Here is a 25230-nt window from a genome sequence, read left to right as displayed (position 1 = left end):
TCCCGGATGTAGCGGCGGGAGCGGGGCCGGCCGTGGGAGCGGGTGGGGGGCGCCGCCGCGGCCGGGGAATGGGCGCGTAGGGAGCGAGGAAGGAAGAGAACAAGCGAGCGAGCGAGGAGGAGCCGGACGGAGATTCCCGGCCGGCGCCCGAGGTAGCCGCCCCCATCGGAGTCCCCCTCCGCCGCCTGCGGGCTGCGCGCCCCCTCCATCCGCCCCAGGGCGCCGCCGCCGGGATGAGCAGCTCGCGGAACAACCGGGTGATGGTGGAAGGAGTCGGGGCCCGGGTGGTCCGCGGCCCGGACTGGAAGTGGGGGAAGCAGGATGGCGGCGAGGGCCATGTGGGCACCGTGCGCAGCTTCGAGAGCCCCGAGGAGGTGGTCGTGGTGTGGGACAACGGCACCGCCGCCAACTACCGCTGCTCCGGGGCCTACGACCTCCGCATCCTGGACAGCGCGCCCACCGGTGAGCGGGCAGGGAAGGGAGGCACCTCCACCCTCACGGCAGCGGGTCCGGGGGCAGCACCCCGGGGCGCTGGCGGGCCCCGTCCTGGGGAGCGGACTGCGCCTTTCCTTCCCCTTTTAGAGGTGCGCCTTGTTGGATTTGGGGAGGGGAGTGAGGCACCCCCCCCCCCCCCCCCCCGCCCCGCGCGTGGTGTCTGTCTGTGCGTGTCCGTGTGTCTGTGTGTGTACACGCAAACTTGGGACAGATCTACAGCGCGGGGACAGAAGTTGTCCTGGGAGTGCTAAACTGGGGTAGCAAAAGTGATCTGCCACAGACAGCAGGCTCCTATTGTCCTGGGAAGGAGGTGGAGAGCCGAGAGGGTGATAGATCAAGGTTTGGGTTTGCTTTCACACTCCGATCCCGACTTCTTGAATTTATATTTCAGAGCAGTTTTGTAAAATAGGGCAGTCATCCTTGAATCAGCTATAGGAGTAATTGCAGAAGAGATGTGTAGTACCTTTTTTCTAAATGTTGCACTAAGTGGTTGAAATACTGTGGGTTTGTGCCTGTAATCTGCACGTTGCCTTTTACCTGTATTGCCAGAGCTGCTGTAAAATAGTAAAGGTACTGGGAGGCAAAAAAGTGCATGAGTTCATTCTTTTAATTACTTGGCTTCTTGATATTTATGCTTTAAATCCAATCATTTTGAACAATGGAATTTGATCTGCACTGACATTATGCGGCAGTGTTAGTATTGCAAACACTGCAGGGAAATGTTCATTTTAGCACCTGTTTTTACAGTGAAAAATTACCCAGAAAAAGACAGATATTGTTAAGTTTCATCAGAAATATTGTGAGGGGACTTTTGGTCAGGATTGCCTCAGTAATGAGGTGTTTGCACAGATTTATTGAGGCACTTGAGCTGTACACTTTTGTAATGTGTCTTTCATTTGGAACATGCTGGAGAGACCATCTTTGTGCCAGCTATGTGTAGTGTTACAGCAAGGAAAATTATATCAGTGGGTTTAAGCTAAAAGACTTTTAAGGAGACAGAATCATGGAATTTATATTAACTAATTACAAAAAACCTTGCTAAGAAAAGAACCCCAAATATTGCGTGGTTATTCTTTGAGATGGATTTAATTTTTCAGTGACTGGGTACCTTCCTCTCTGCTGGCGTGATGATGATTTTTTTTCTGCACCTTAAAAGAAGAAAGAAGAGTCTTTCAAGTTGTCAGTCCTTGTCCTGCAGATGTTTATGCTTAGAAACTTTTACCTTGATGTCCTGTAGAAACCAGTGGGACTGCTTCTGCTTAGAACTGAAGCATTTGCATAAATGTTGCATGTCAGCCTCGAATGCTCATTGTTCTAGCCCTGCCTGACGTATTTGCAAGCAGATGGTGTCCTCTTAACTGTATCTGGAAGCCTAGACTTAATACTGAGTTTTAAAATTGTCATGTTTTTATTTCCGTTTTTTGCTTTATTCCTTCCGATTTTCATTTCTGTTTATATTTTTGTATTAGAATTTTAAATTCTGTTTCAGATAAAACCGTGTATTTTGTATCACACACATTGCTGTTTTCAGGCTTAGCAAAATGGTATTTCTCTTCCTGAGGTTTCTGGCGAACTTTATCCTCATCCTCATGGAAGTGTTGTGTGGAAGTACCCAGGGTTGCTTTTTGCTACAGGGAGTTACTTTTGAGGTCTTTATTCCTTGGAGACAGGAAGAGTAAAAATCTGTAAAGTAGTTGTAACAAAAGGGCAAAGTTAATAGAGTTAAGGTGCTGTCAGTTTGGACTGAAATCCTGGGTTTATGCTGATTCACTTTGTAGTTTCGTCTAAATCCCTTCCCTTCTTTACCTTTTGGTAATGATTTATTTTTTCTCCATGATGGTGACTTGTCCATTGTTTAGAGTAAGGGCCTCTGACTTTGGATGATAGTTTGATACTTCTCTAGGGACATTAATGTTAGTGAGGTTAGGTAGCAGGAATTTCTTGTGCTAGTATTAATGATGATGTTGAGCAAGGAAATGTTATAAAGCATAGGGTGGCTTTTTGTTTGATGACACTTAGTGGAGTCTGTGTCATGGCTCTTATAGTTTAAAATGAAAAAAAATTCTCTGGTTCATGACTTTACAGCCACAATGTGATTGTAAGTTTATAGTGAGAATAAATACAAAACTACAGTAGTAAAAATAAAAACCGGTTATTGCTGGGAGTTCTTTCTATTATGTGTTCAAAACCAGTCTTGGTTATAAGTTCTTAGAAGTGGTGCTTGCAGCCAGAGTTGCTGCTTTGAGTTTGAGGCCTGAGCAGCCAGGAACAGTAGTGGTGCATCAGGAAATTAAAATAATATTTGAAGGTCATTCTATTAAAAAAAGAAAGGTAAGTTGAGTTTGGTTCATGTATGTGCATATATATGTTTATGCCAGAACTATGCTTTATAGACTTAAAAAATATACTGATCTTGTCTTTCAGTGTAGGCTATTACCAGTATTGTGACACTATGTGAACATCTTGGAAAACTTTAATAGCCTTAGAGCTATGATACTAGGATGGTCTTCTTAAAACAGAAACTGATTTATGTGAAGAATGTCTTAGAAGCTCTTTGCTCCAGATGTAGTCATCTGGGTCATGAGGAACTTGTGATACGAAGTTCGGGGTTGTTTTGGTTATGTCTACCAGGCTTGCTGTATTAGCTGCCCTTTGGTGTGGTCGTATTTACATCGTCCTACATTGCTTTAAGTGAGACTTGAGAGCATTTGAAGGGAATTGGTAAACCAAGGGTTTGAAAAGAATCAAACTTTCACACAGAAGTAAAACTGCAGGTAGGTCCTGCGTAGCTGGCTCCTCAGTGGAGAAAGTGCTCAGAGAGGATGCATCAGTAGTGCAGTGTGGTTGTTCAATTACTTGCAAATAAGTCCTGTTTTTTCTGTGAAGTAGCCTTTTGCCAGGATCTACGAGTCTCAAGTGTACCCCTTTTTTGGTAGTGTTGTGAAAAAGAAACAGAAAGGAGTAGTTTCTGAGTTGCTGAAGAGAAGCAAGAAAGTTATAAATCCAAGCTTTTTCTTTAGAAAGGAAGGCAGCCTTTTACCTGAGGTTAAAGGCCAGACAAGTAGCATGTTTGTAGAGAGCACATCTGGCTATGTTCACATAATAGTTGTGAGCATTACAGAAACTTTTTCTGTTTATTCTCTTTCTGAAGATTTGCTTTCTGTAGAGCTTAGACCAGAATTAATTTGTCATTAATTTCCTTTTTTATACAGTTGGTTCAAAGTAACAATATGTCTTGGTTTGAAAGACAGATATCTGCTAGGAAGGGGCAGGACCTCCCTAGAGATGGAGAATTCAAATCCCCTCCCTCCAAATTATTCCAATTAAAAGGAAAATTAAAGGAGCTTTCAGGCAGAGGTATGGGGGTAGGAATAACAGTTCTTTACTAGTATATAGGACAAAACGACAAACAAACAACAACTACAGCATCAATAATAAACAGAATCAAGAACCTTGAGGGCTTTCTTTTACAAAAGCCCAGAGCAGTTTGATCTCGGCGCCCCTGCAGGACTCCGAGAGGCCGAACTGGAAGGAAGGAAAAGTCCCGGGCTGGTGGATGAGATGAGGAGCTCTGCGCTGGCAGCTGGAGCAGCAGGGGTGTCCCGGCAGGGCTGGGCAGTGCAGGGCTACAGAGCAGCAGGGGAACCTCAAAGGTCCGAAGAAGCAGCGGCGGTGGTGGGAGAGGCTGGAGAAAGCGAGTTCAGGATTCCCGGGTACACAGCAGATGACGATAGATTTCCCAGGACGAGGCAGAGGCAGAGGGCAGCCTGACCGTCCTCCTCGGCGCTGAGAGCAAGAGTGCCTCCCCCTTCCCCAGATCTGTCTTTTTGCCTTTCCCAAAGCTCATCATCTCTCCCCTCTGAGGGACACTCCCAAGGACTCAGAAACAATAGGTGTAGCCTCGTGCTGCCATATCCCTCAAGTACCCCTTTTTGTTCTGACTAAGTAGTCATTAAGGCTTCTTGGAAACTTATGGGAAGAAGTTCTGTGAGAAGAAAAAAAAACCAAATCTAACCCCCAACACAATATTATTTTCCTGCTGAAAGTATTTACCAAATTTTGTTTGAATAAGGGGAGGTGGCAGAGGAGCTGGGGGCAGGAAATGGAAATCTTGATGCAGAATTAATCCCCTAGCTGGAGTTGGCATCAGTGCAGTGTGGAAAGCATTATGTATTGTATTTTGGTAATATTGAAAATATAGGTGTTACCTGTGGAAGATGAGTGGCCTTCTGTACTTGTATTAATAGGTTTTTGTACCTGAAAAGTGGCATAATTGATCATTAAGTCAAACATGTTAAAACATTTTAAAAGACAGAGCACCTACGATTTATCCTGTGTATTTATTTATTTATTTGTTCTTGCTTTTAGAACATCAAGTGTAATTTATGACAACTTGTTGTAGTCAAGATTTTCTTAGTGGCTACTTGTAAATAGTTACAGGAGCCCTCACAAATTAAAAAAGCTAGTAGCTTCCTGAGTAGTGGTAGTTGGGAGGCCTTTTTGTTTTTTTAAATAAACGTGTTCTTTGTTCTTCCTGCCCTTCCCCCATGTCTCCTACCCGATAATCCTCTCCCTTCCTGTGTATCTTGTGATTCCCGTAGCAGATAGGACACATGCTTTAGCAAGTCTGGCATTTTGTGTCTATAACTAATTGGTCAACTGGCTGCTTCCAAACGGTGCATTCAGTAGATGAGTTAGGTTTGTGGGAACACTCATTGGAGTTTTCATTCAGTGTTTCAGAATGTGACTGGTTATCTCTAAGAATTCTTTGTTTTCAATTTACCTGGAGTCTGGCTGTAGTAAATGTAAAAATGGTCTTTCTTGAAGGAGTAGGAAGAACAAAACATTGTTACTGCTTTTTAAATTGGGGTGTATACAAATCAATTTTTAAGTTGTTTATGGTATCCCTTACTTAATGATAGTATTGTCATGGTATGAAGGGATTTTGGTTCATTACAGTTCTGTAGAGAGTAATGACTCCATTGGAAACCAGATTTTGTTTGTTCTGAGAAGTGAAATCACTATTGGTATCTTCTGTGTTTAACAGTGAGTGATGTGGATATCCCTTGTACATCTGATTTTACTGGCAAAATCCTTTTATTGGACAGCTGTATATTGCCATCTAATTATCTTCAGTACAAAGAACTATTTGAAACCAATTCAGATAGCAAGTTGAGCAGCACTGCTTTTATTTCCTTTCACAGCTGTGAGACTGAGCATGGATTTCAAAAACTTGTGAAAGGCTGTAAAATTGATGTATAAATGAGTGATGACAGAGGAATGGTGGGCTAGGTAATCAAGGAAGGATTTGGGAAGAGATGAGAAAAGTGAAGATAACCGTGGTATTGAGGTAGAAAACTAATATGAAATTCAGATAGTAAAAAACATTATTGGGAAGAGGACATCAGGAATATTGGATTTTGTGGTGTGCCCAAGGTGAAGGCACATGAGGAAATGGCATCTATTTAAAAGTAATTAGGCATGGTGAAAGTACGCTTCTCAAAACCAATTTCATTTCAAGACAGCCTGGTTCTAGGAAATTTCGAAGAATATTTAGAAGTGTAATTTTTTCGTTATCTCAGTTTAGAGAGCTAAAGTGCTCTTTTGGTGCACATCTGGTCAGCTGTAGGGCTGCTGTTTGAATTTTGAAGTTTTTATGGCACTTTAATTTATTCCAGTAGCTTAATGAAGGCATTCTTTCCTAATATAAACTTTGTAACATTTGTGTTCCTCGAGCTTTCTTAAACAGCCTTCCTTTTGAAGAGGGGAAGAGGTTATGTGACAGATTTTGCTTTTGGGTCAGGATTTTAGTTTGGCTCTATAGCCTACACTTGATGCACTCTCCTGATTGTTCTAAGGTACTGTGCTTTGATTTACGTCAGGGATAGTTTGGTAGTGCACAAGCTGCTTTGTTTTTTGGTAAAAGTAAATTGAAATACATGATCACTTTGCTGATGTGCCTTCAGTCCACTGGGGTGGAACCAAGCTGGTCTGAAACACAGGCCGTAATGTCTCCTTCCCTCCCTGAGTACCTGTGGTGCCACCGGCAGGTCCCCAGTGCTGAGTTCTGGTGTGTAGATGGTTAACCAGCAGATGGAGACCTCGGCGATGCAGATTGTCCCCGTGCCACCCATGGAGGGCCACAGTGGAGCAGGGATCCTCACTGCAGCCCACGGGGGAGAGTGTTTGCCTGAAGGAATAAAGCTTCAGGGGAGGGGACCTGTGATGGGGCAGAGGAAAAATGTGAGGAGCTGTTATGGATTGACTCGCCATTCCCCACCTGTGCCAAAAGGGTTGTCAAGAACTGGAATAGCCTGCCCAGAGGAATGGTTGAATAACCATCCCTGCAAGTATTTAGAAGATGTGTAGACATGATGCTTAGGGACGTGGTTTAGTGGTGATCTTCATGGTGTTAGCTTAATGGTTGGACTCATTGGTCTTAAGGGCCTTTTCCAACCAAAAATACTATGTGATTTTAATCTACCCTGGGAAGAAGCAGGGAGTTTGGAATGAAGGAATGCAGTTGTCTCTGTAAAGAAGGTGAAGTGTAGGGAGAAGGTGTTTTAGTTTTTGTTTTCCCTACCATCCTCTTTTTTATTTTATTAGCTATAAATTTTCTCCAAGTAAAATCTCTTTTTCCTGTGATGGTGAGAGGTAAATTGGTAAATAATTTCACTTTTAGCTTGACTTAAGCTGTTTCATTTTGGTTTCACTCTTTGTCCTGTTGAGGAGGGAGAGTGAGAGACTGTTTGGGTGGACACCTGATAGCCAGGCAAGGTCAGCCTGCTACCCTTGTGTACCTGTAATATCTAGTTGAACTTAAATTCTTTCAATCTTCTTTAACACGTATTATAGATCTAAGTAGTTTTGTATTATGACCACCAATATGAGTTTAGTATCACATTATGAGATCAGTAGTAGCACCTTGTTCTACCCTTTTTTTTTAGCATTTGAAGTTCAAGGTCTCTTAGTCCACTGTGACCAGAGGCACACAGATCTGCTTCTACCTCCAGATCTCCGGTGCAGTGGTTAGACATTCTGTAACAGGATTACTTGCCTGCACCCGCCCTGCAATTCTGTTTCTCGTGGCAGTAGTGTTGTGCAGCACCTCAAAGAATGGGACTGGGAAACCAGTTCAGCTGAACGTTTTTCCTCCTGGCTGTTTTCCAGCTTGGTATGTTTCTTGATGCAGTTTGCATCTCAGCTCTGCAAAAACCTTTTGCTCGCATACTTGAAAGAATGGAGCAGCGTGGTCAGGTGACGCATACACTGAAGTGGGCATTGCTGCTGGAATCATGTGTTGGGAAATGGATGAAGAAAGGAAGGTTGTATCTATCAGGATGGTGTTTAGGGACCTGTGAGATACAGATATGTCCCTTTAGATCAGACACTTCAAGTACAGACATGTACTGTTCTTTTTTAAAGTCCCAGACACTGTGGTCAGCAAAATGACTTGAGTCAAATATCTTTGTACAATTTTTTCTTGCTCTTTCCTAAAGAAATTTTGCTGAGTTTTGCATGGCTGCTTTTGCCTAACTGTCAAGAAGTGTTTAGTTTTTATTGAAGTTTACAATGAGACGACCTATTCTGTATCACATGATTCCTGATTATACCTCTCTTTTGCCCTGTTTCGTAGTGTTTGGTCAAGTGGAAGAATCCTGCAGCACTCAATTCCTTGGTCCTTTCACATCCAGAATAAATGTATTTCTTGGCCAAATACCTTCCCAAAAATTCAACAGACATTAAAAAATAATTTAATCAAAAGATATATAACTTTTGTTTCTATGTGAAATACCAATTTAGCAATCAGAAATAAAACCAAAACAAGTACTACCTCTCCCAAGCACCATAACCGGTTATACCTTTTAAACAAGGTGACAAAAATACTAACAAGTTATCTCAGTGCTTTTAATGCATCCACTCTTGAAGACTTTGGCTTTGAAACCAAAACAATAGTAGAATGCTTCAATACACAATCCCTAGAGCAAGAGGGACATGGTTGTACTGAGAGTCAAGTGAAGGGCTGCAAATGTGTTGCAAAGAATCTTAAGGGCTTCTGGTGCAGGAGGAGAATGGGGGACCTGGTGATGCTTAGTCTGGAGAAGAGAAGGCTCAGGGAGAACTGAAGAGTGCATATAAATACCTGGTGAATGGTATAAAGAGGATGGAGCCAGGCTCTTCCCAGTGGTGTCAAGAGGCAATGGGCATAAATTGAAGTACAGGAATTTCCACTGAAACAGAAGAAACATTTTGTTCCAGGGATGGTTGAACAGTGGAATGTGCTCTGTTGTTGAGTCTGTTCTTGGTGGTGCTCAAAACCTTGACTGGATATGGTCCTGGGCAGCCAGCTCTAGTTTACCCTGCTTTGAGCAGTGGTTGTTGGAAGAAACAATTTCCAAACATTACTTCCAACCTCAGCTATTACGTGTTTCTGTGAAATGATCAAACAAGAAGGCATTTCCTTCAGTTTTGCCTTTCCAACTGTTGATTTTTCTTTGCTACAGATGGCTTAGCTGTTGGGTGTAAGTGTCTAATAGCTTTATAATGAATGGCAGTCATTTCTGAAAGCATCCCTGCTGGAGGGGGCAAAATCCATTCTTTTTCCTCACCTAATTTCAAATTGATCTGGGTTTTTTTTAAAGGGGAAGTGACTGGGAAAATTTTGTTTTACTCTGGCTTCTCAGTGCTCATTTCTGTCTAGCGCTACAGACTGAATGCTAGTGCATCTCTCTTCTATTGCTCAATTTTTTCCAAACAGCAGCAGAATTTGATTATTTTTTAAAAATAATCTTGTGACTGTTCACTGTATTCAGAATGGGAGGATGGAAACTCTGTGACTGATAATTTTCACTGCTGTATCTTGGCAGAGCTGTAAGACTAAAGTCTTGAGATCAGTTTTGTGAAAGGCTTGGCAGAGTCCACGCTGGTGGGTTGCATCTGGTCTGTCTCTGGCACATTCTTTTTAAAAACAAAACCAGAATAACAGCAAAGTGCTTCAAAAATGCTAACAGATTTTCATGAAGCTAATGGCATTTATCCGAGAGAGCTTAATTTTTTTCCTGTATAAAAAACAATAGAGACAAGCACTTACATTTTCCAGTGTACAAAGTGTGTAAGTTAAACCAGTAATTTTCAAGCTGCCACACACAGCTGAGCACAGTAGCCTTTGTGATATAACGTGTGTTGATAGCTCTACTCCAGAGATAAAATTCTAGATTGCCCTGTGTATTTTGATAAATGCATTTCTGACCCTTTAGCTTGTAGTTAAAAGATTTCTCATTTTCTTTCTTTCCTTTGTATAGATTCAAGGAAGCAGACATAGCCTTCTCAGCTTTTTAAGCTGAGAGAAGATAGAATATTTCAGGAACAGACTGACAACAGGAGATACGAGGCCAAGTCCACTATCTTTTCCCCTCAGTGATATAGGCTGACAGGGTATAAGCAGCAGCCTTTTTTTATTGTTAACTTTCTAGTTTATGGTTTCAAATTATAATGGTGTGCAGCAGAAGTCTGTGTAGTGATGCAGCCAAGTTTTTAAGGTTTTTTTTCTGTTTACCTTGCACAGGTATCAAGCATGACGGGACTATGTGTGATACTTGTCGACAGCAGCCCATCATTGGCATCCGATGGAAATGTGCTGAATGCACAAATTACGACTTGTGCACAGTTTGCTATCATGGGGACAAGCATCACTTGAGGCATCGTTTTTACAGAATTACCACACCAGGAAGTGAAAGGTAAAACCCAACTTTCTCCTCGTGAAATCAAGTAGAAACAGGTATTTGTGGTTAACTTTTAAACTGAACATTTGGTTACTAAATTTGGATTAGATAAGAGAGTGGCTTGAGGTTAGATTCTGTTGCTGGGAGGAGGATAGCTAGGATAAGTCTTTGGATCTTGGAAAACATGGAAATTTTAGGAAGAATGGAGTACAGGAAAAAGTTAGGATATGATTATTCAGTTTTGCTTAATCTCCTTGAGGCCTTCTTAGTTTCTGTGTTCTCATATAGCAGCTTTAAAACAAAGGCAATTTCATCTTTATTCCATGTGTAATCACAAAAAGATTTTCACTGAATTCTGAATGTAAAGGTTTAATTAAGTTCAATAATGGCGTGGACAGACTGAGGGAAAATACCCTCCTTAAAGATTGTGGAAAACAGAATGATCTGGGAATTAAAACTTGGACTTGAAGTGCTTAAACTGCTCACTACAGGAAGCAGAGAAAAGATTGTATGAAGGGTTGTTCTACCCTTGCTTTGGTTTTCATGTTCTTAAGCATCTATTATCATCTCAGTGGAGAGCTCTGAACAAAATTGCATTTAATGTGTTCTTGACTTTAAATAACTTATCTCAGTCCAAAGCCCCTCTCAGTCATGATTTATCTACCAGTTAAGTGAGAAAAATATTTGCCTGCTGCTAAATACTTGGAGAGCTATGGAAAAACACAACGTAAAGGCTACACACAAAGGTGATGTCACCTCTGTGGTGTTTCCTGAATGTTCTTCATTAAATCATCAAAATCTTTTTTTTTTTAGATATGATACTCATTTGAATGTGACACGTGTAAGACAACATTTATATCTTCTTGGAGAAGTTAGATTTACAAGTCTGTTGTAAATTAGTGGTGTGCTTTAATCCGTTCTTTTACAGTTAAGGGAAGTGGCTGGAGCACACAGCCTGAGGTCTCAAATTATGTCTTATAGGGTCTGTGTTTACATTCTCAAGTGTTTGCTTAAAAGTTTTAACTTTAGCTCAGATGCCCAAGTTAGTGGCTTAATCAAAACATAAGAGCTTTTTTTTTTCTTTTGGAGGCTCACACCAGTAGCTTTAGACACCAAATGGGTGTCATAAACTTCTGTTCAATTGTAATGTTGAATGCAGAACAAGACTTAGAAGCTGGACTTAGAAATACTGGCTTAATGTAATTAAAAGAAAATAGGTGACAAAATACATATGTTTTCTATTTATTTCTTTTTTGGAGGTCTTGTTGCTTTTGAGAATGTTTGCCAGACTTTTTTCTTTCTTAATCTGAGATTTCCTTTGTAGTTTTAAGAGGTCGGTTATGGTGAATACAGTGTAAGTTTTCGTTTTGAAGATAGATTGTACACTGTGTATAATATTGCTGGAAATTTTTTGCATCTTTTCAGTTTCTTCCTTTCTTTGTTTACTCTCACTGAGCTCTTATCTAGAAGGCAGCTTCTTCTGCCAAGGAGCCGATTCTATTGGATCAGCTTAGCTGAGAAAAAATGATGGAAGTTAACTGTTTTAGGGAGGAGAAAAGAGCAAAACAGTGCTGCTGAATTTGAGGGATGTCCCACAGGAAAAATGGCAAGAGACATGTAAGAACGTTTTGATGAAGGGAAGCATAAGCTCTTATTATTTTATATTTGAGTTTGGGATATCATATGAGTGGCATAATGAAGTAATGTATGTAGGTTTGTGTCTCAGTTTTGTAGGTGTTGAGAACTTTTTAAGAAGCTTCTCTAAACAAGATTACTTTGTGGTTTTGATAACTTTTATTTTTCTTAGAAAAAAGGCCAGTATTTTCATGTGCTCTTTGCATTGATTGTAACAGTTGAACTTTTTCCTTGTGTGCCATCTGCTGGATGTTAAAAGTTATCAGGAGGCTGAGAAGTTTCCTGAAGTGGTCAGGAAACATTCTGAATGTCAGCTGAAAAGTTCTTTTGTCTGGCAACATGTTCCTGGCATGAAGTAAGAAGCCTTATTGCACAAAAATTGGTGGCTTTTGTGATGATTATTTCTAGTTAAATAATCGTGAACTGTTCTGTTTAGGCTTATCTACTTCAGCCCTGTTGAAGTCAGAAGGAAAAGAAGAGGTTTGCTTTAAAAAAGCCAGATCATATGACTGAAAAAACAGATGCTACTATATTGACTTAAATTTGCCAAGAGATGCTATTAAAAATGTGTAGAATAACTGAGGGAGGAGGGAAGAGAGACACTCTTAATGGCATAATTCTGAATAAAAGTGACAAGGCAGTTGTGGGACAGAAGTATTGCCTTAGAGTACATCTAAGAGAAACAGAAATGTGTTTATATGGCTCTGCATGTACTTTAATGATATTAATAATGTAAGTACAGATCTATATGCAAGCATTTCTAGGATGACTGCTGGTGGTAGGAAGTTTGGAGAAAAATTGTTAGAATTAAAAAAAAAAAATAAACATTTAGTAAATCAGATTTTGGAAGATTGTGAGGTTTTGTCCTGTGTAATGCTTGTGTGATTCATGCATTGAAATCTACAGTTGTGGGTTATTTGTGTTTTGAGATGCTCTCCTTCCCATCCCCAAAGATTTGTTTTGGACTTTTTTTATTGTCTTGACATTTGTGGGTTCTTCTTTTAATAACTTCAGGGTGTTGTTGGAGTCTCGACGTAAATCAAAGAAAATTACAGCAAGAGGAATCTTTGCAGGTGCCAGGGTGGTGCGAGGAGTTGACTGGCAGTGGGAAGATCAAGATGGTGGCAATGGGCGTAGAGGAAAGGTAAAAATAAAACTGGTTTAAATAAGAAGTTGCACCTTTTTTTGCTCATGTAATGGCCTCAGTGGCCTTTTTAATTATAGAGCAAATATGCAATCATAAAAGCTCCTATTTTAATTGGCTGGGCATTTTTTAATCTTGTAATACTAAAACATTTAGAAAGGGGAGGGTGTGTATACCATAGCCAGTTGTTTTACATTTACAATATCAGCACAACATTTTTGTAATCATTAATTTTTTGTCATGGTTGTCTGCTTAAGATTGACTTGCATCAACATTAAGATCTTGAGCATATTTCAGCATTATAGAGAGCTGGTATAAAAACAGAACTGTCAAGAGTAGCCCTTTGTCATCACTGCAGTCTGCAATTCTACTGCTCGCGGGCCAGCACATTTGTGTATCTCTTGCTCTTCGTTTTCAGTACTGGCACCCTAGGGTTTTCCACCTAATGATTATAGGGACTTCTCCAGTTTAAAATTAAAAAGCTTTTCAAGTTTTGTATGCGGATATTACGTTACTGGCTTAGGACAACATAGGAGTGAAAGACATTTTCACTCCCCTTTTGTACAGTTGTTAAACATACTGGCTGTGGAAATAAAACTTTGTCTCTTAACCTAGTGGACAGCCACCAGGCTAATGCAAGTTAAACCAGACATATTGAAGCAATTGGAATAGTTTTCATCCTGTTTTTCATAGTTAAATTCTGCTTCTGGTAAGAATGTATCAAAGCAATTCAGATTTTGTTCTCTGCTTGTATAGTTAGATAACCTCCAAATATACAGAAGAAAAATAGACCTACAAAGCATATATTCAGACTGCTGTCTTAACACACCTAGGGAACACTTGCATCTAGCAGAAGACAGCTTCAGAACAAATTTTATCAGGATTAGTAAAACTGCAGTATCATTAATTATTTTGAAGAAATGAGTACATTTTTAAGTTTAAATTGTGCTTCTGAGTCTTTGCTCTAGAAACCATTCTCTGATTTCCACATCTGAACAGGTAACTGAAATCCAAGATTGGAGTGCGTCGAGTCCACATAGCGCAGCATATGTTCTTTGGGACAATGGTGCTAAAAACCTTTACAGAGTTGGCTTTGAGGGCATGGTAAGTATAAGAGAACACAAAGAGTAAAATGCATGATGTGGGGGAAGGGCACTAAGAATTACTTCTGCTTTATGATCCTGCTTTTGTGATATGCTTTGTCAGTTTGCATGCTGGTAATCAGGTCATTGTGAATCCAGCTGTAAGGTCATGCATATGTATTAGTAAGAAAGTCTGATCTAGGAATTTATTAAATGTGAATGACTACAAGTTAAGAGCTGCTTTCCGCCATAGTAAATATTTGCATCACAGGCATTTGTCTTTCTGTGCTACTGTTGTGTTTAAATTAAAATTCAGAAAAGAACAGCAAAGGTACAAACTTTTTAAAAACCCCTGTTCTTCAGCTGTTGAACTCTTCAGTTGACTTGAAATTTTGGTGGGATTACTGCAAGATTTGCAGTTTTTAAATTACTATCAACACTCAATGCTATTGAGAGCAATTTTCTTTTTGCAAATGGGAAGGTGTTGAATTAAATTACAACCTTAATTTGCGTTAGCGCTAAATTTTTCTGTTTCCTTTTGAAGCTTCTCCAGCAACTTCTTCAGCTTTAGAGAGAAAATGGGTCAGACCTAAGTGCCTTCTGTTGCTGGGTTTTCTTATCCTAATGTGGGTCAAGGAAAGGTTACTTGGATTATCAGCTGCTTAAAACATCTTAATTAGCATTTTCTCTGCATGATTTTTGTTTGATTGTGCAGAGGAAAACCATGTTAATTTAACATTGATGTGTCATCTTGTCAGATGTGTAACAGTAATAAAATGTTTAACAATGACTAGTTACTTTGTTGAATGTAAACTATTTGACCTTATAGTCTCACTTAAAGTTTATTTTTATACCTAAAATGAAAATAGATACCGTTTCTGTAGTAAGTACATATTTTAGTGTTACATTTAAAAATAGTAAACTAATTCAGTGCAGCTCAGCTTTTCTGATGCATTAAGATCCTAGGGGTAAAATGAGTCAGTATTAAATTATGTACTTAAATTATGGTGTCCCCTAGTTCTAAAGAAAATTCCATATATACAGGCAAAAATAAATGTATGTTGTATTTTGTAGTAGAACATTAAATCAATGTTTGGTATCTTCCCTCTTGTGATATGTGGAAAAGTAACAGTTACAAAATCTAGATAGAATGAGATACAGATCAACTGATTTTTTTGTTGTTGTGGTTGTTATGACTTCAGTTGCTATGTTAAAATATTTGAACTATATAGTAAAAGTGCTGTGGAATCATTGAAGATTCCTTCTGGCCTCAGGAAAAAATTATGTTGGAGCTAAGTTAAATTCTGCTTCGCAATAGTTATTCCCATAATAAAAAAAATTATTTTAAAATCAACTAAAATTTCCAAACTTTTGCCACTTCTGAAAGTGTTAAATGTTTCTAGAAAACTCCATTAAGTACTGCAACTGTAAATTTGAAGGGGTGATGGTGACCTTTCAGACAAATTTTGTAGAAATAGAAATATTTGGTCGATTGAAAAAAAGCATGTTAAACTGTGTGTGAGACTATGTATATAGATGTATTTAGGGTAGTAGAGAAAAAATTATCTACACGTGAATGTACAGAAAGAATAATTTGAGGCTGTATAAGTAGTGCTTACCTGATTGTAATCCATTCCTACAGTAACTTTATCTTTGGTGTTTTCATCAAATGAAATGAATTTTCAGACAGAATGGATTCTTGGATATCTATGAGAGTCATTTGAATGCAAAGCTTAATTGTATAACTGATTAATAATTTGTTAAGGGTACAAGTCATTATTATTGTTTACTACTATTTGTGTGCTGTTGTGTAAAGCTGAGACTGTCAGAAAGTTCACATAAAGTTAGAGTCAACTTGTTTTGGTACTTGGAAAATGTGTTTAAAAGGTCCAGAAAATGTGGAATCAACAATGCTCAAGAGTGTGTACCCATGTAAATACAGCTGGGAAGAGACCCTGACTTGCAAATGGATAACACTTGACTCATGCTAATGGAGCTGATTAAAGAAACACAGCTCATTATTGCAAGTCAGTGTTCTTGTTTGATAGCTGATAGGCTGCATCTGGTCCTCAAAATTAATCTATCTGGCCTGCCAGCTTTGGAGAGATGAGGTTTGGCTGGTGGGGCAGCAGGTGCTGGCTGAAAACATGCATTTATTTCTGATCAGATACTTGGAGGTTTTATTTGTGTTTGCTGTGTTTACATATGAAGCAGCTAAGAAGTGCATCTTGCCTTTTTTGTGTCCCCCCCCCCCTTTTTTTTTTTTTTTTTTTTTTTTTTTTTTTTTTTTTTTTTTTTTTTGTGAATCTGACATTTAAATCTGGGCGTTTCTGTTGCTGCAGGCCATGAATTCCTGAATTGAAATCCGTGTTTATGATGCTTTTAGGTCAGATAAAATGTTTGCTATGTCCTTAGTAAGCATGAACTACTGTTGTCTTATATGGCTGGCTACACTGCTCACATTTTTTATCTCTATGTATTCAGAGTCCTGAGCCAAACGGAGCTATTAACCACATAACCCACTTTAGAAATGTGTGAAGATACCCTTTTGCAATAAAGAGAGGTCATATGGAATTAAAAAGTTAATGGGAAGATTGTGATTTTGGTTTTGGGGCTTGTGTCTGGGTTTTATTTCTTGGAATCACATGAGCTGAGGATGTAAAGCTGGTGACTTCCCTTGGTTTTCAGTGGAAAACAGTTCCATCCACAGGAGTGTCCTAAATCAATGTCATTATTTAGGAATCTGTTTCTTTCAGAATTTCTTTGCTCATTTTTGCTGCCATTAGCCTCTCCTCGTTTCTCCTTATGGAGGATTGTGCTTTCCTTTGTGTAGCCTCTGAAAGAGGTATCTGTAGTTAACATCCATCATTGTCACAGTGATCTGTAAGCCATCTGTGTTGGTGTACTTTTTTCCACGAAGTCCAAATACTGAATGCGTAAGGGAAGTTGAGATTGCCTCTCTCTAAGTGATTGATAATTAATGTCTGTTCATCAAATTTTATTTAATTTAACATTATTTGAATTGCTCTAGAGAACTTTAAGAATTGCTTGATACCTCTTTCTTTTTTTAAATAAAAGCAAGGTAAATGTCTTGGTATACTAGGCATTGTATGCAATTGTTACAAAATATACAAAAGTACGCCTTCCACTGTAGTTAAAACTGTCAGATCTGTAATGTCAGTCAAATCTTCAGTTCTCTGGTCATTTGTCTTGTCACCACAACAATAAAAATAAGATATTTAGGAAGGAACAACAAGAATATTTTCTTAGTTTAGTGTTCTTCTGTTTCTTCCAGGTGCTGACCATAATTGTACTAGAAAACAAAATCAAGAATTTTTGGCCGCCTTTATGCAAGCAGAAGATGTTTTTTAATACATTACCTGTGGTATAAGTTAGATGTCGGGAAGCAAATTAGGTGGTCAGTTGTTTTTGAATCCAGAGAGGAAGGAGATATTTATGTTTACTTTGTGCATTTATTTGTATTTGTCAGCAGACTTTGTTTGCTTCTTTTTCATGGAGTCAAATTTCTCCTGTAGTCTCAGCCAAGTCTAGTTTTTCATCTTTCTGTGTTGCAAAGAAAAATATTTCCACTAAGCAGAAATGTATTTACTGATCATTTTCCAATTCTCTTTATAGTATTAACTGACAAGGAAGACTGTATCTTCCTTCAAAAAAAAAAATACCCATGCAAAGCTTTTATAAATGCCTATAGTAATTAATAAGGTTACAAACCATTCACTCAGGATTTGCCTGAGGTCTGGTTTCCTCAGTAAGAAACTGTTATTATTGTTTCTGTGCCTCACACTTCTTTGGCATTTCAGTCACTTTCTCTACCATCTTCCACATTCTCCATTTATTGCTTCACTTTTCCCAGCTTCCTGAAACTGAGAAGGATTTGAGTTCATGAAATTTGAAATATGGCGTTTCTTATAAACATTTAGCTAAAACTTATGAATATATCCAGGCTCTTGTTACCTTAATCTGGTGACAAAGCAACATGCACTGAACTTTTTCCATTTGCCTCTGAAGAGCTGATTTTCTTGCCAAAAGCTGTTGTGAGTTTCAAGACTTGGAAATGACCTTTACTGTGTGTATTCACTGCTATCTGTAAGATCAGTATTAATTGCTCCCCTGGTATTTACTGCTGATGTTAGTTGCTATATCAGTTCATCTGGATCAAACATTCCGCTTTTTCTCAGTAGCACAGCTAGTTTTCTTATCAAATCTGTAGACTCTCCCTCCCTGATTTTGATGGATGGCATTCCATATTGATTGGAATAACTTAATAGTTGTTTCTGTAGTCAGCTGCTCCTGCTGCATTGTTTTACTCCTCAAGGTCAGGGATAATGGTGCTTTTACACCATCTGCCAGCACTGCTGATATTTCTCTACATTTTCTCATTCTCTGAAGTTTTATGAAGATGAAATTGCTGCTGTTTATTTCCATTGGTATAATTGGATGGCATGTCAAAGTCAAGTGTTACATTTACTGTATTTCCCATTTGACTGGGCAAGTCGTCATCTCTATGTAATACAGTCACATATTGCTGGAATGCAGATTTTTGGGAAGTTAAAGTGTGGATGCTAGAAGACCAAAGTTCTCCATTATAGGCAAAAACAATTACTCATGTGCATCAGCTGTTACTACTGACCTGCGTGTTCTGCTGTGCAATGTCTGATTCCCATGCTTTTCCTTGAGTTCCCATTGACTGCCTGCTTCACTGGCCTTTCAAGCTCTAATTCTACACAGATGCTACACAAATTCTATAGCTTATTTTTCTGTTTCCTGAAAGAACCCTACTTGGGGTTATCAAATGATTTGTCCATCAAATCATTGTAGAAAAGCTGATTTGTTCATCTCCACAATGTATTTATATTACACCCAGCTTCACAGTTGTTACTTCTTTTTCTGGTGGTGCCACTGTGAGTCGAAAACTTGTATTTTAACATCCCTTGTTTTGGTGCTTTCCCTTTTACACTTGCACATGTCATCTCCAAACAGTCTGCTATTTTGATTGATTTTGAAGTCTCAGGGTAACTCAGAACTTTTAGAAATCCTGGTGGGGTTCTCTGAAGTGCAAAGCCTGGTGCATCCTGGCTCCATCCATGTGTGTTTTTGCTCCATGTGCACTAGGGGGGCCTCTTGCTATTCAGTCCTCAGAGCAGAGTGACCAGGAGCTTACCATCATCCCTGATTTTTCACTTAAATTACTTGAGCAGGAGAAAGCTTATTTTCCTTTTCTGAGAAGTATAATAGCCGAGTACTAGAAGGAAAATTGTAGTTGCTTACCCAGCTTTTGTGGCACTGAAATACAGCTAAGTCCAGTTTTCTGTCTTAAAAGTCCAGAATCTTGTTTAGGTTTGGTTATATTTTAAAGCATTTGCAGGCCTTTATTATGTTGATAATACTTTTCTTAGTAGTGCTGTTTGCCAAGTTGCTGAAGGCACTCTGCTTATATAGAATATATAAGTTTATTTTGTACTACCTTAATATCTGTCAATGTCTTATTTTTCTGTGTGTTTTGGGTCCTCTGTTGTCTTGTTGAAGGCTTCTGGGAAAGAAGAAAAAAAAGACGCACTGCCTCGCTTTTCTGCAATACCAGAACAGACTCTTGTTTTATTCTGTAGCAATATAACATTGACTACATCGTGTAAGAGAAAGGAAGACAGTTGTGAAGCTGAGGTTGAACACCAAGCTACCACTTAGTTTTTCAACCAAGCATATAATTATACTCCAGAAATAAACTGTGTGCAGGGCACAGTACAGGCACGGCAAAATTCAAGTGCAGGTTTCTGAGTTTGGTTTTTTTTCTATAAAATTTAGGATACTGTAACAAGCTTCCTAGTAAAGTCAGCTGCAAAATACTAATTTGCCTTTTAATGAACATTTCTTTTGCTGGGTTTTAGCTATCAGTCTGCTCAGTGCATTAACACTTTCTGTAAGACAAACAATCCTTCACCCTGATTTTGCCTGGCAGGGAGCAGAGCTTTTGGACTCTCCTGCGCTCTATTCTTAGTGTTCTGAAGAATGTGACAGCGGCTCTTGCATGTGCACCCCTCCTTGTCTCTTCCACAGACAGCTGGTTGTTGCCTGACAGGGAGGACTTGTATTCAGTGGGTGAGACCCAGAGCTCCCGGGCACATTCAGGCTCCCTCGTTCCGGGGAATGAATGAGTTTCCATCTGGGCTGGTCCGGCAGCCCCTTTGTCTGCGGCCCAGCTAAACCCAGCACCTGCCCACCGGGTGGCAGCATCCTGTCGCAGGCCTTCTGCTGCCGTGCTGAGCAAGCTCTTTCTCTGCTTTCTCGGGGGATTTCAAGAGTGGCTAAAATCTCATTGTTTTCCTCTAGCTGTCTTCATCATTTTTCCGAAGGGGCAATACATTCTTTGTAGAGCTGGACATACGCTGAATTTTGTATTGTTTCTGACTGCTTACCAGTTGCCAAGGGTGGTATTGTGCTCATCAGAGGCTTGATGATTTGGAAAAGTTCTGAGTTTTCATTTTAATCCTTTTGCGGGAGGCCAGTCTGTCAACAAATCTCGGGTATGGGTAAAAGAATTGTTCAAGTATTTGTTCAGTTGTGGTTAATTGAAGCATTACCACCACCTGTCCCTACTTCTTCTCCCATGCCATAGAATATTCTGACATATTTTTGCAGTTTCCGATCTCCACCCCAACTTATTTTGCACACAAAAATGCCCTTTGTTTTGTGAGAACTGTTTCATAAGGAACAGTGGCAGATGATAGCTATTTGGAATTAAGCATTACACAGGCAAAAAAACCTAAAGGAGAGGACAATTATAGAAAATCCTCTGACTTTATGAATAGGAGTTGGTTACCACACTTGAAATTTCTCTTTCGCATAATATGAAGCAGTTTTATGAAGGATGAGCTTTAGAACTTTTGTCTTTAAAAAGAACATGTTTAGCTCAGTGTAGTATTTTGTTGGCTTTTTTGAGGTAATACCCTTCTGCATATTTTTAATGGGAACGTTTTCATTTTATGGAATTTGAGTGACAAGTTTTCTTCAGGTTAAACATGGATCTGTCAAAAAGTGTTGGGAAGAGTGGGCAGCACTGGCAGGCATTAAATGATGTTTCCTTGCTTGTGTTCACAGAATTCTTTTTTAAAAAGAAAAATAACTTAATAGAACAATGCAAAAGTGCTTTGTGTTAATTCCTGTCTTTGAACTAAAAATTTCTCATCCTTTGTATCATCTTATATTTGTAAAGATTCTTAAAGTCTTGAGAAGGTCAAGGTAGATAGGAAAGTATCTGAGATTGTGTGCAGCATGGGATGTGTTTTTTGTACACATAATTTTCAGCCTTTCTTAATTAAATATTTCAGTTGTAGTTTCACTGACCTGGAGACTCGGTCACTGAGGACTAAAGTTGTCTCAATCTCTCTCCGTAGTCTGACCTGAAATGTGTTCAAGATGCAAAAGGAGGCTCCTTCTACAGAGACCATTGTCCTGTGTTAGGTGAGTTAGGGGTGAAGTAAATGCATGTTGGTTTGTATTAATTATACTCACTCTGGCTTTCCCTTTCCTTTTTAAATGTCATCCAAAAGGACTGTCCTTACTAGTGAAATGTAAATAGTAACCTTTCTACGCACTCATGATAAATTGTCATGCTTTTCTAAATTGTATTTGGTACCAGTGTGCCAAGGGGATGGCAAGGGAGCTTTTAAGTGTTCATTAAGTTATAAATTGTGTTGTGTGTCCTGTGCACTGTATTTGTAAAAAGCCAAACATAGCTGTTTGTTCTTACAGAACTAGCTTAAATATTAAGATATCTAATAAATCTAACTCCTTGCACAAAAGCACTGTTGTATTGACACCAGAGCTGTTTTGTGTCCAGATGTCTGACACCATATGATAGCTTTGAAGATCTCAGTCAGAGCCCATAGTGGAACTTGTCACAAGTATTTAGCCTTTGTCAGTGTCACTGTTGTTTGTCTTGAAAACTCAACAAGAAGCACACTATTCTGTTGCCGGAAGTTCCAAAGTTTTTTTACCTGTTGGCCACTGCAGTTGCAGAGACATTGGTGTGGAGTCACCATTGCTGGAAGTGTTGAAAACATGTGGATAGGGTACTTGGAACAGGATTCAGTGGTGATTGTGGTGGTTGGACTTGAAAATCTCAAGGGTCTTTTCCAATCTTAACAATTCTGTGAGTTGCAGAAATTAACTTCCGTTCTTTAAATTGCTTGGAAAATTAGTGTGCTGATGTAAATTTTATTTTCTTACTCCCTTTCAGGTGAGCAAAATGGTAACAGAAACCCTGGTGGGCTGCAAATAGGTGACCTTGTAAACATTGACCTCGACTTAGAAATTGTGCAGTCTTTGCAGCATGGTCACGGAGGATGGACTGATGGCATGTTTGAAACTTTGACAACAACTGGAACGGTTTGTGGCATCGATGAGGACCATGACATTGTCGTACAATATCCGAGTGGCAACAGGTTTGTTCTGTAGCCTTCCTTGTTGCTTCTCACAAAATTCCCTTGCCTTCAGTGCTTGTGATTACTTGGTGCCAGAAGCTTTCTCTTCTCCTTTTGTGTCTGTTAAGATTTCCTTCTAGGTGTGTAATGAGGACTTACCTTTGAGGATCTTTTAGTGGGAAAAGGAATTTTGCTGCCTCTCTCGGTGAAAATTTGAGTCCAAAATAATAAATTATGTTCTAGACAATCTTATTTGCAAAATGTAGTGTTTTAAGCAGTAACTTCATTTTTAATTAAAAACTACCTATTCCATGGTTTCAAAAGACAAGGTAGTAGCAATTCATTGTTGGTTTTCAGGATAATAGTTTAAAAAGAGAGGTGACAAACTTTGGGGGGATATTGGCTAAACTGGAGTCACCTTGGGATGATCCATATCTAGCCTTTTATTATTCAAAGGAATCTTAGTTCATGTAAATACAGACCAAGAATAGGAGGTGTTGGGGAAGCCAAAACCACTCCCTGCAAGCAGTTTAGGTTTGAATTTTGCTTAGCTGCATCCACGCTAAGCTGTACAGCAGGGTTTGAATCTGATATGGCCCCATGGTTTTCTGTTCTCTTGCTGTCAAGTATTGGGCTGATCTTTAAAAAGTAACTGGTGAATGGAATATCATTTTGGTTGTAGATGGGGTTCAATCTTTTCAGTTTGTCCAGAAAGAATTAACAGTATATTGTTAATTCAGGATTTCCCTCAAGATATTGTTTGTTAATATTGCAAAGTAATGCAGAACAAAACTGTTTCCCAGCTAAAGGGATGCAAGTGGCTTTTCTTCTGGCAGTCATGTCAGCAGAGTCAGTGACAGGAGCTGATCAGTCTTGTGGTCTCCTCCCTGACTAAACAGCTAAATGCCTCTAAATCAGTAAAATTTCTACTACCAATTGGATAGTTTGATTGAAAATTGAGGTATGTCTGGGACATCCATTTCATTGAAAAGTATTGTTATAACTTAATGTTGCATCTTTTGACCTGGGGGGAGTGGCCAAAATTCTGTGTTCTTCCCATGTCTTTCCCTGACAGTTCAATCTTTGTGAGACAGCTTGGATGTGCTGTTTTTCAAGTAGTTATTTCCTGTCCCTGGAAAAATAAAACAACTGTATAGCTACTTTCAGGACTTTTACATTGCTGTCAGCTTGCTTCCCCTTAGGCAGGATATTTCTTAATTGTCTTTACAAATGTATATCTCTGAAGATTATCCTTGAAATTAATTTATGAGCCACAGGCAGGTTTATGGACAAAAAATAGATAACAACATATATAGTATCCATAGTGTCCAGTTGCAGAAAGTTTGTAGGCATACAAGCAGAAACTCACCCAACAGATAATTTTTAAACATATATTTTGCTTTGTGTGTATAATATCTACTTTAAATGATTCATTGTTTAGGTGGACATTTAATCCAGCTGTTCTCACCAAAGCCAATGTTGTCCGAAGTGGCGATGCTGCTCAAGGTGCAGAAGGAGGCACCTCTCAGTTCCAAGTGGGTGACCTTGTTCAAGTATGTTACGATCTGGAGAGAATCAAGCTTCTCCAGAGAGGTCACGGAGAGTGGGCTGAGGCAATGCTTCCGGTGAGTAGCTGTGTGTCTGCATTCACAGAATGGTAAAGCTTGTACAGGATTTCTGATGATTGTTGGGAATGTACCTGGAGGCTGCAGGAGTCTGAAAAGAATTTTCTTCTAAGTTTTCATCAAACGCATTGTAATATTTGCTCAGGTGTAGCAATGTGCTTAGCCTAATGAAACCTCTCTTAACGTGGTAGTGATGGTACTGTTAAAAAATGAACTTCATAAAATTTATATAATATTAAAAATAAAATATTTTTAAATCTGAATGTTTTATTTGCATTTGATGTTTTCTTTAATTCAGACTTTAGGTAAAGTTGGTCGGGTTCAGCAGATCTATTCAGACAGTGACTTAAAGGTAGAGGTTTGTGGAACATCTTGGACCTATAATCCAGCAGCTGTCTCAAAGGTGGCATCAGCAGGATCTGCTATAAGTAATGCATCTGGTGGTAAGTTTGAAGAATAGTCAGTAATGTATGTATGGCAAGTAATTGTGTTAATTTAAAAATTGTTATTGGGTACTAATACATTGTATGCAAGGTTAATAATTGACTTGGAGTTTAGGTAATTGAAATTTTACTTGAGAAAGATAAGAAAAAAAGGTTCCAGTCAATATGGAGATGCTGTTATATTGCTTCTGTTTCTGTTGTTTAATGTTGCTTCTGTTTGGTCACAGTGCAGGTGTGTCTTTGGAGGTCCACTCTAAGGACTTCAAAATGGTTGGAAGGGACATCAGATTGAAACAGGGACTAAGGCATGGAGAGAGTGTCACTGGCAGTAACAAGCAGTCTCCTTGTTTAATAGGTGGTTTAAGGTAGCAGGCGTAGGCGAGGGATCTGTTGCAGGTGTTTTTTTATTATAACTCAAGATATTTATTAATTTAAAATTTCTGTCTTAAAATTCAGTCAGGCATCCTGTGAGTAATTACAGTGGGATTTTTTGGTGTCTGTGTAATCCCACTTCAGTTTTGTTGAACATGCTGTTACTCATATAATAACAAAGCAGAAGGATTGTCCAGTGTGTTTTTGTTCTGTTGGCAGTTTCATAGATCAATTGAAATTAGAATTTTTCCTTTTTGTAGTCATAGCTAGT

At 39.1% G+C, this 25230-nt stretch overlaps 1 protein-coding gene across 3 annotated transcripts in view; it reads left to right on the top strand.

Annotated features, from left to right (window-relative positions):
• MIB1 (MIB E3 ubiquitin protein ligase 1) overlaps window positions 1-25230 on the top strand; it is a 77657-nt gene continuing 52427 nt past the window's right edge. For 2 of the 3 annotated variants that reach the window (XM_063395536.1, XM_063395528.1), the window contains exons 1-8: window positions 226-462; window positions 10061-10232; window positions 12867-12996; window positions 13996-14100; window positions 21491-21557; window positions 22336-22540; window positions 23961-24144; window positions 24443-24587. In XM_063395536.1, coding sequence (XP_063251606.1) covers window positions 234-462; window positions 10061-10232; window positions 12867-12996; window positions 13996-14100; window positions 21491-21557; window positions 22336-22540; window positions 23961-24144; window positions 24443-24587 — 1237 coding nt within the window. In that variant the 5' untranslated portion in view covers window positions 226-233. Of the gene's footprint in view, window positions 463-10060; window positions 10233-12866; window positions 12997-13995; window positions 14101-21490; window positions 21558-22335; window positions 22541-23960; window positions 24145-24442; window positions 24588-25230 lie in introns of all 3 variants that reach the window. The other variant, XM_063395519.1, reaches the window with a different exon arrangement.

The sequence above is a fragment of the Prinia subflava genome, chromosome 1 (assembly GCF_021018805.1).
Source record: "Prinia subflava isolate CZ2003 ecotype Zambia chromosome 1, Cam_Psub_1.2, whole genome shotgun sequence".
NCBI lineage: Eukaryota > Metazoa > Chordata > Aves > Passeriformes > Cisticolidae > Prinia > Prinia subflava.
Note: the sequence above shows the minus strand (reverse complement) of the source record. Positions and strands in the feature narration are given on the sequence as shown.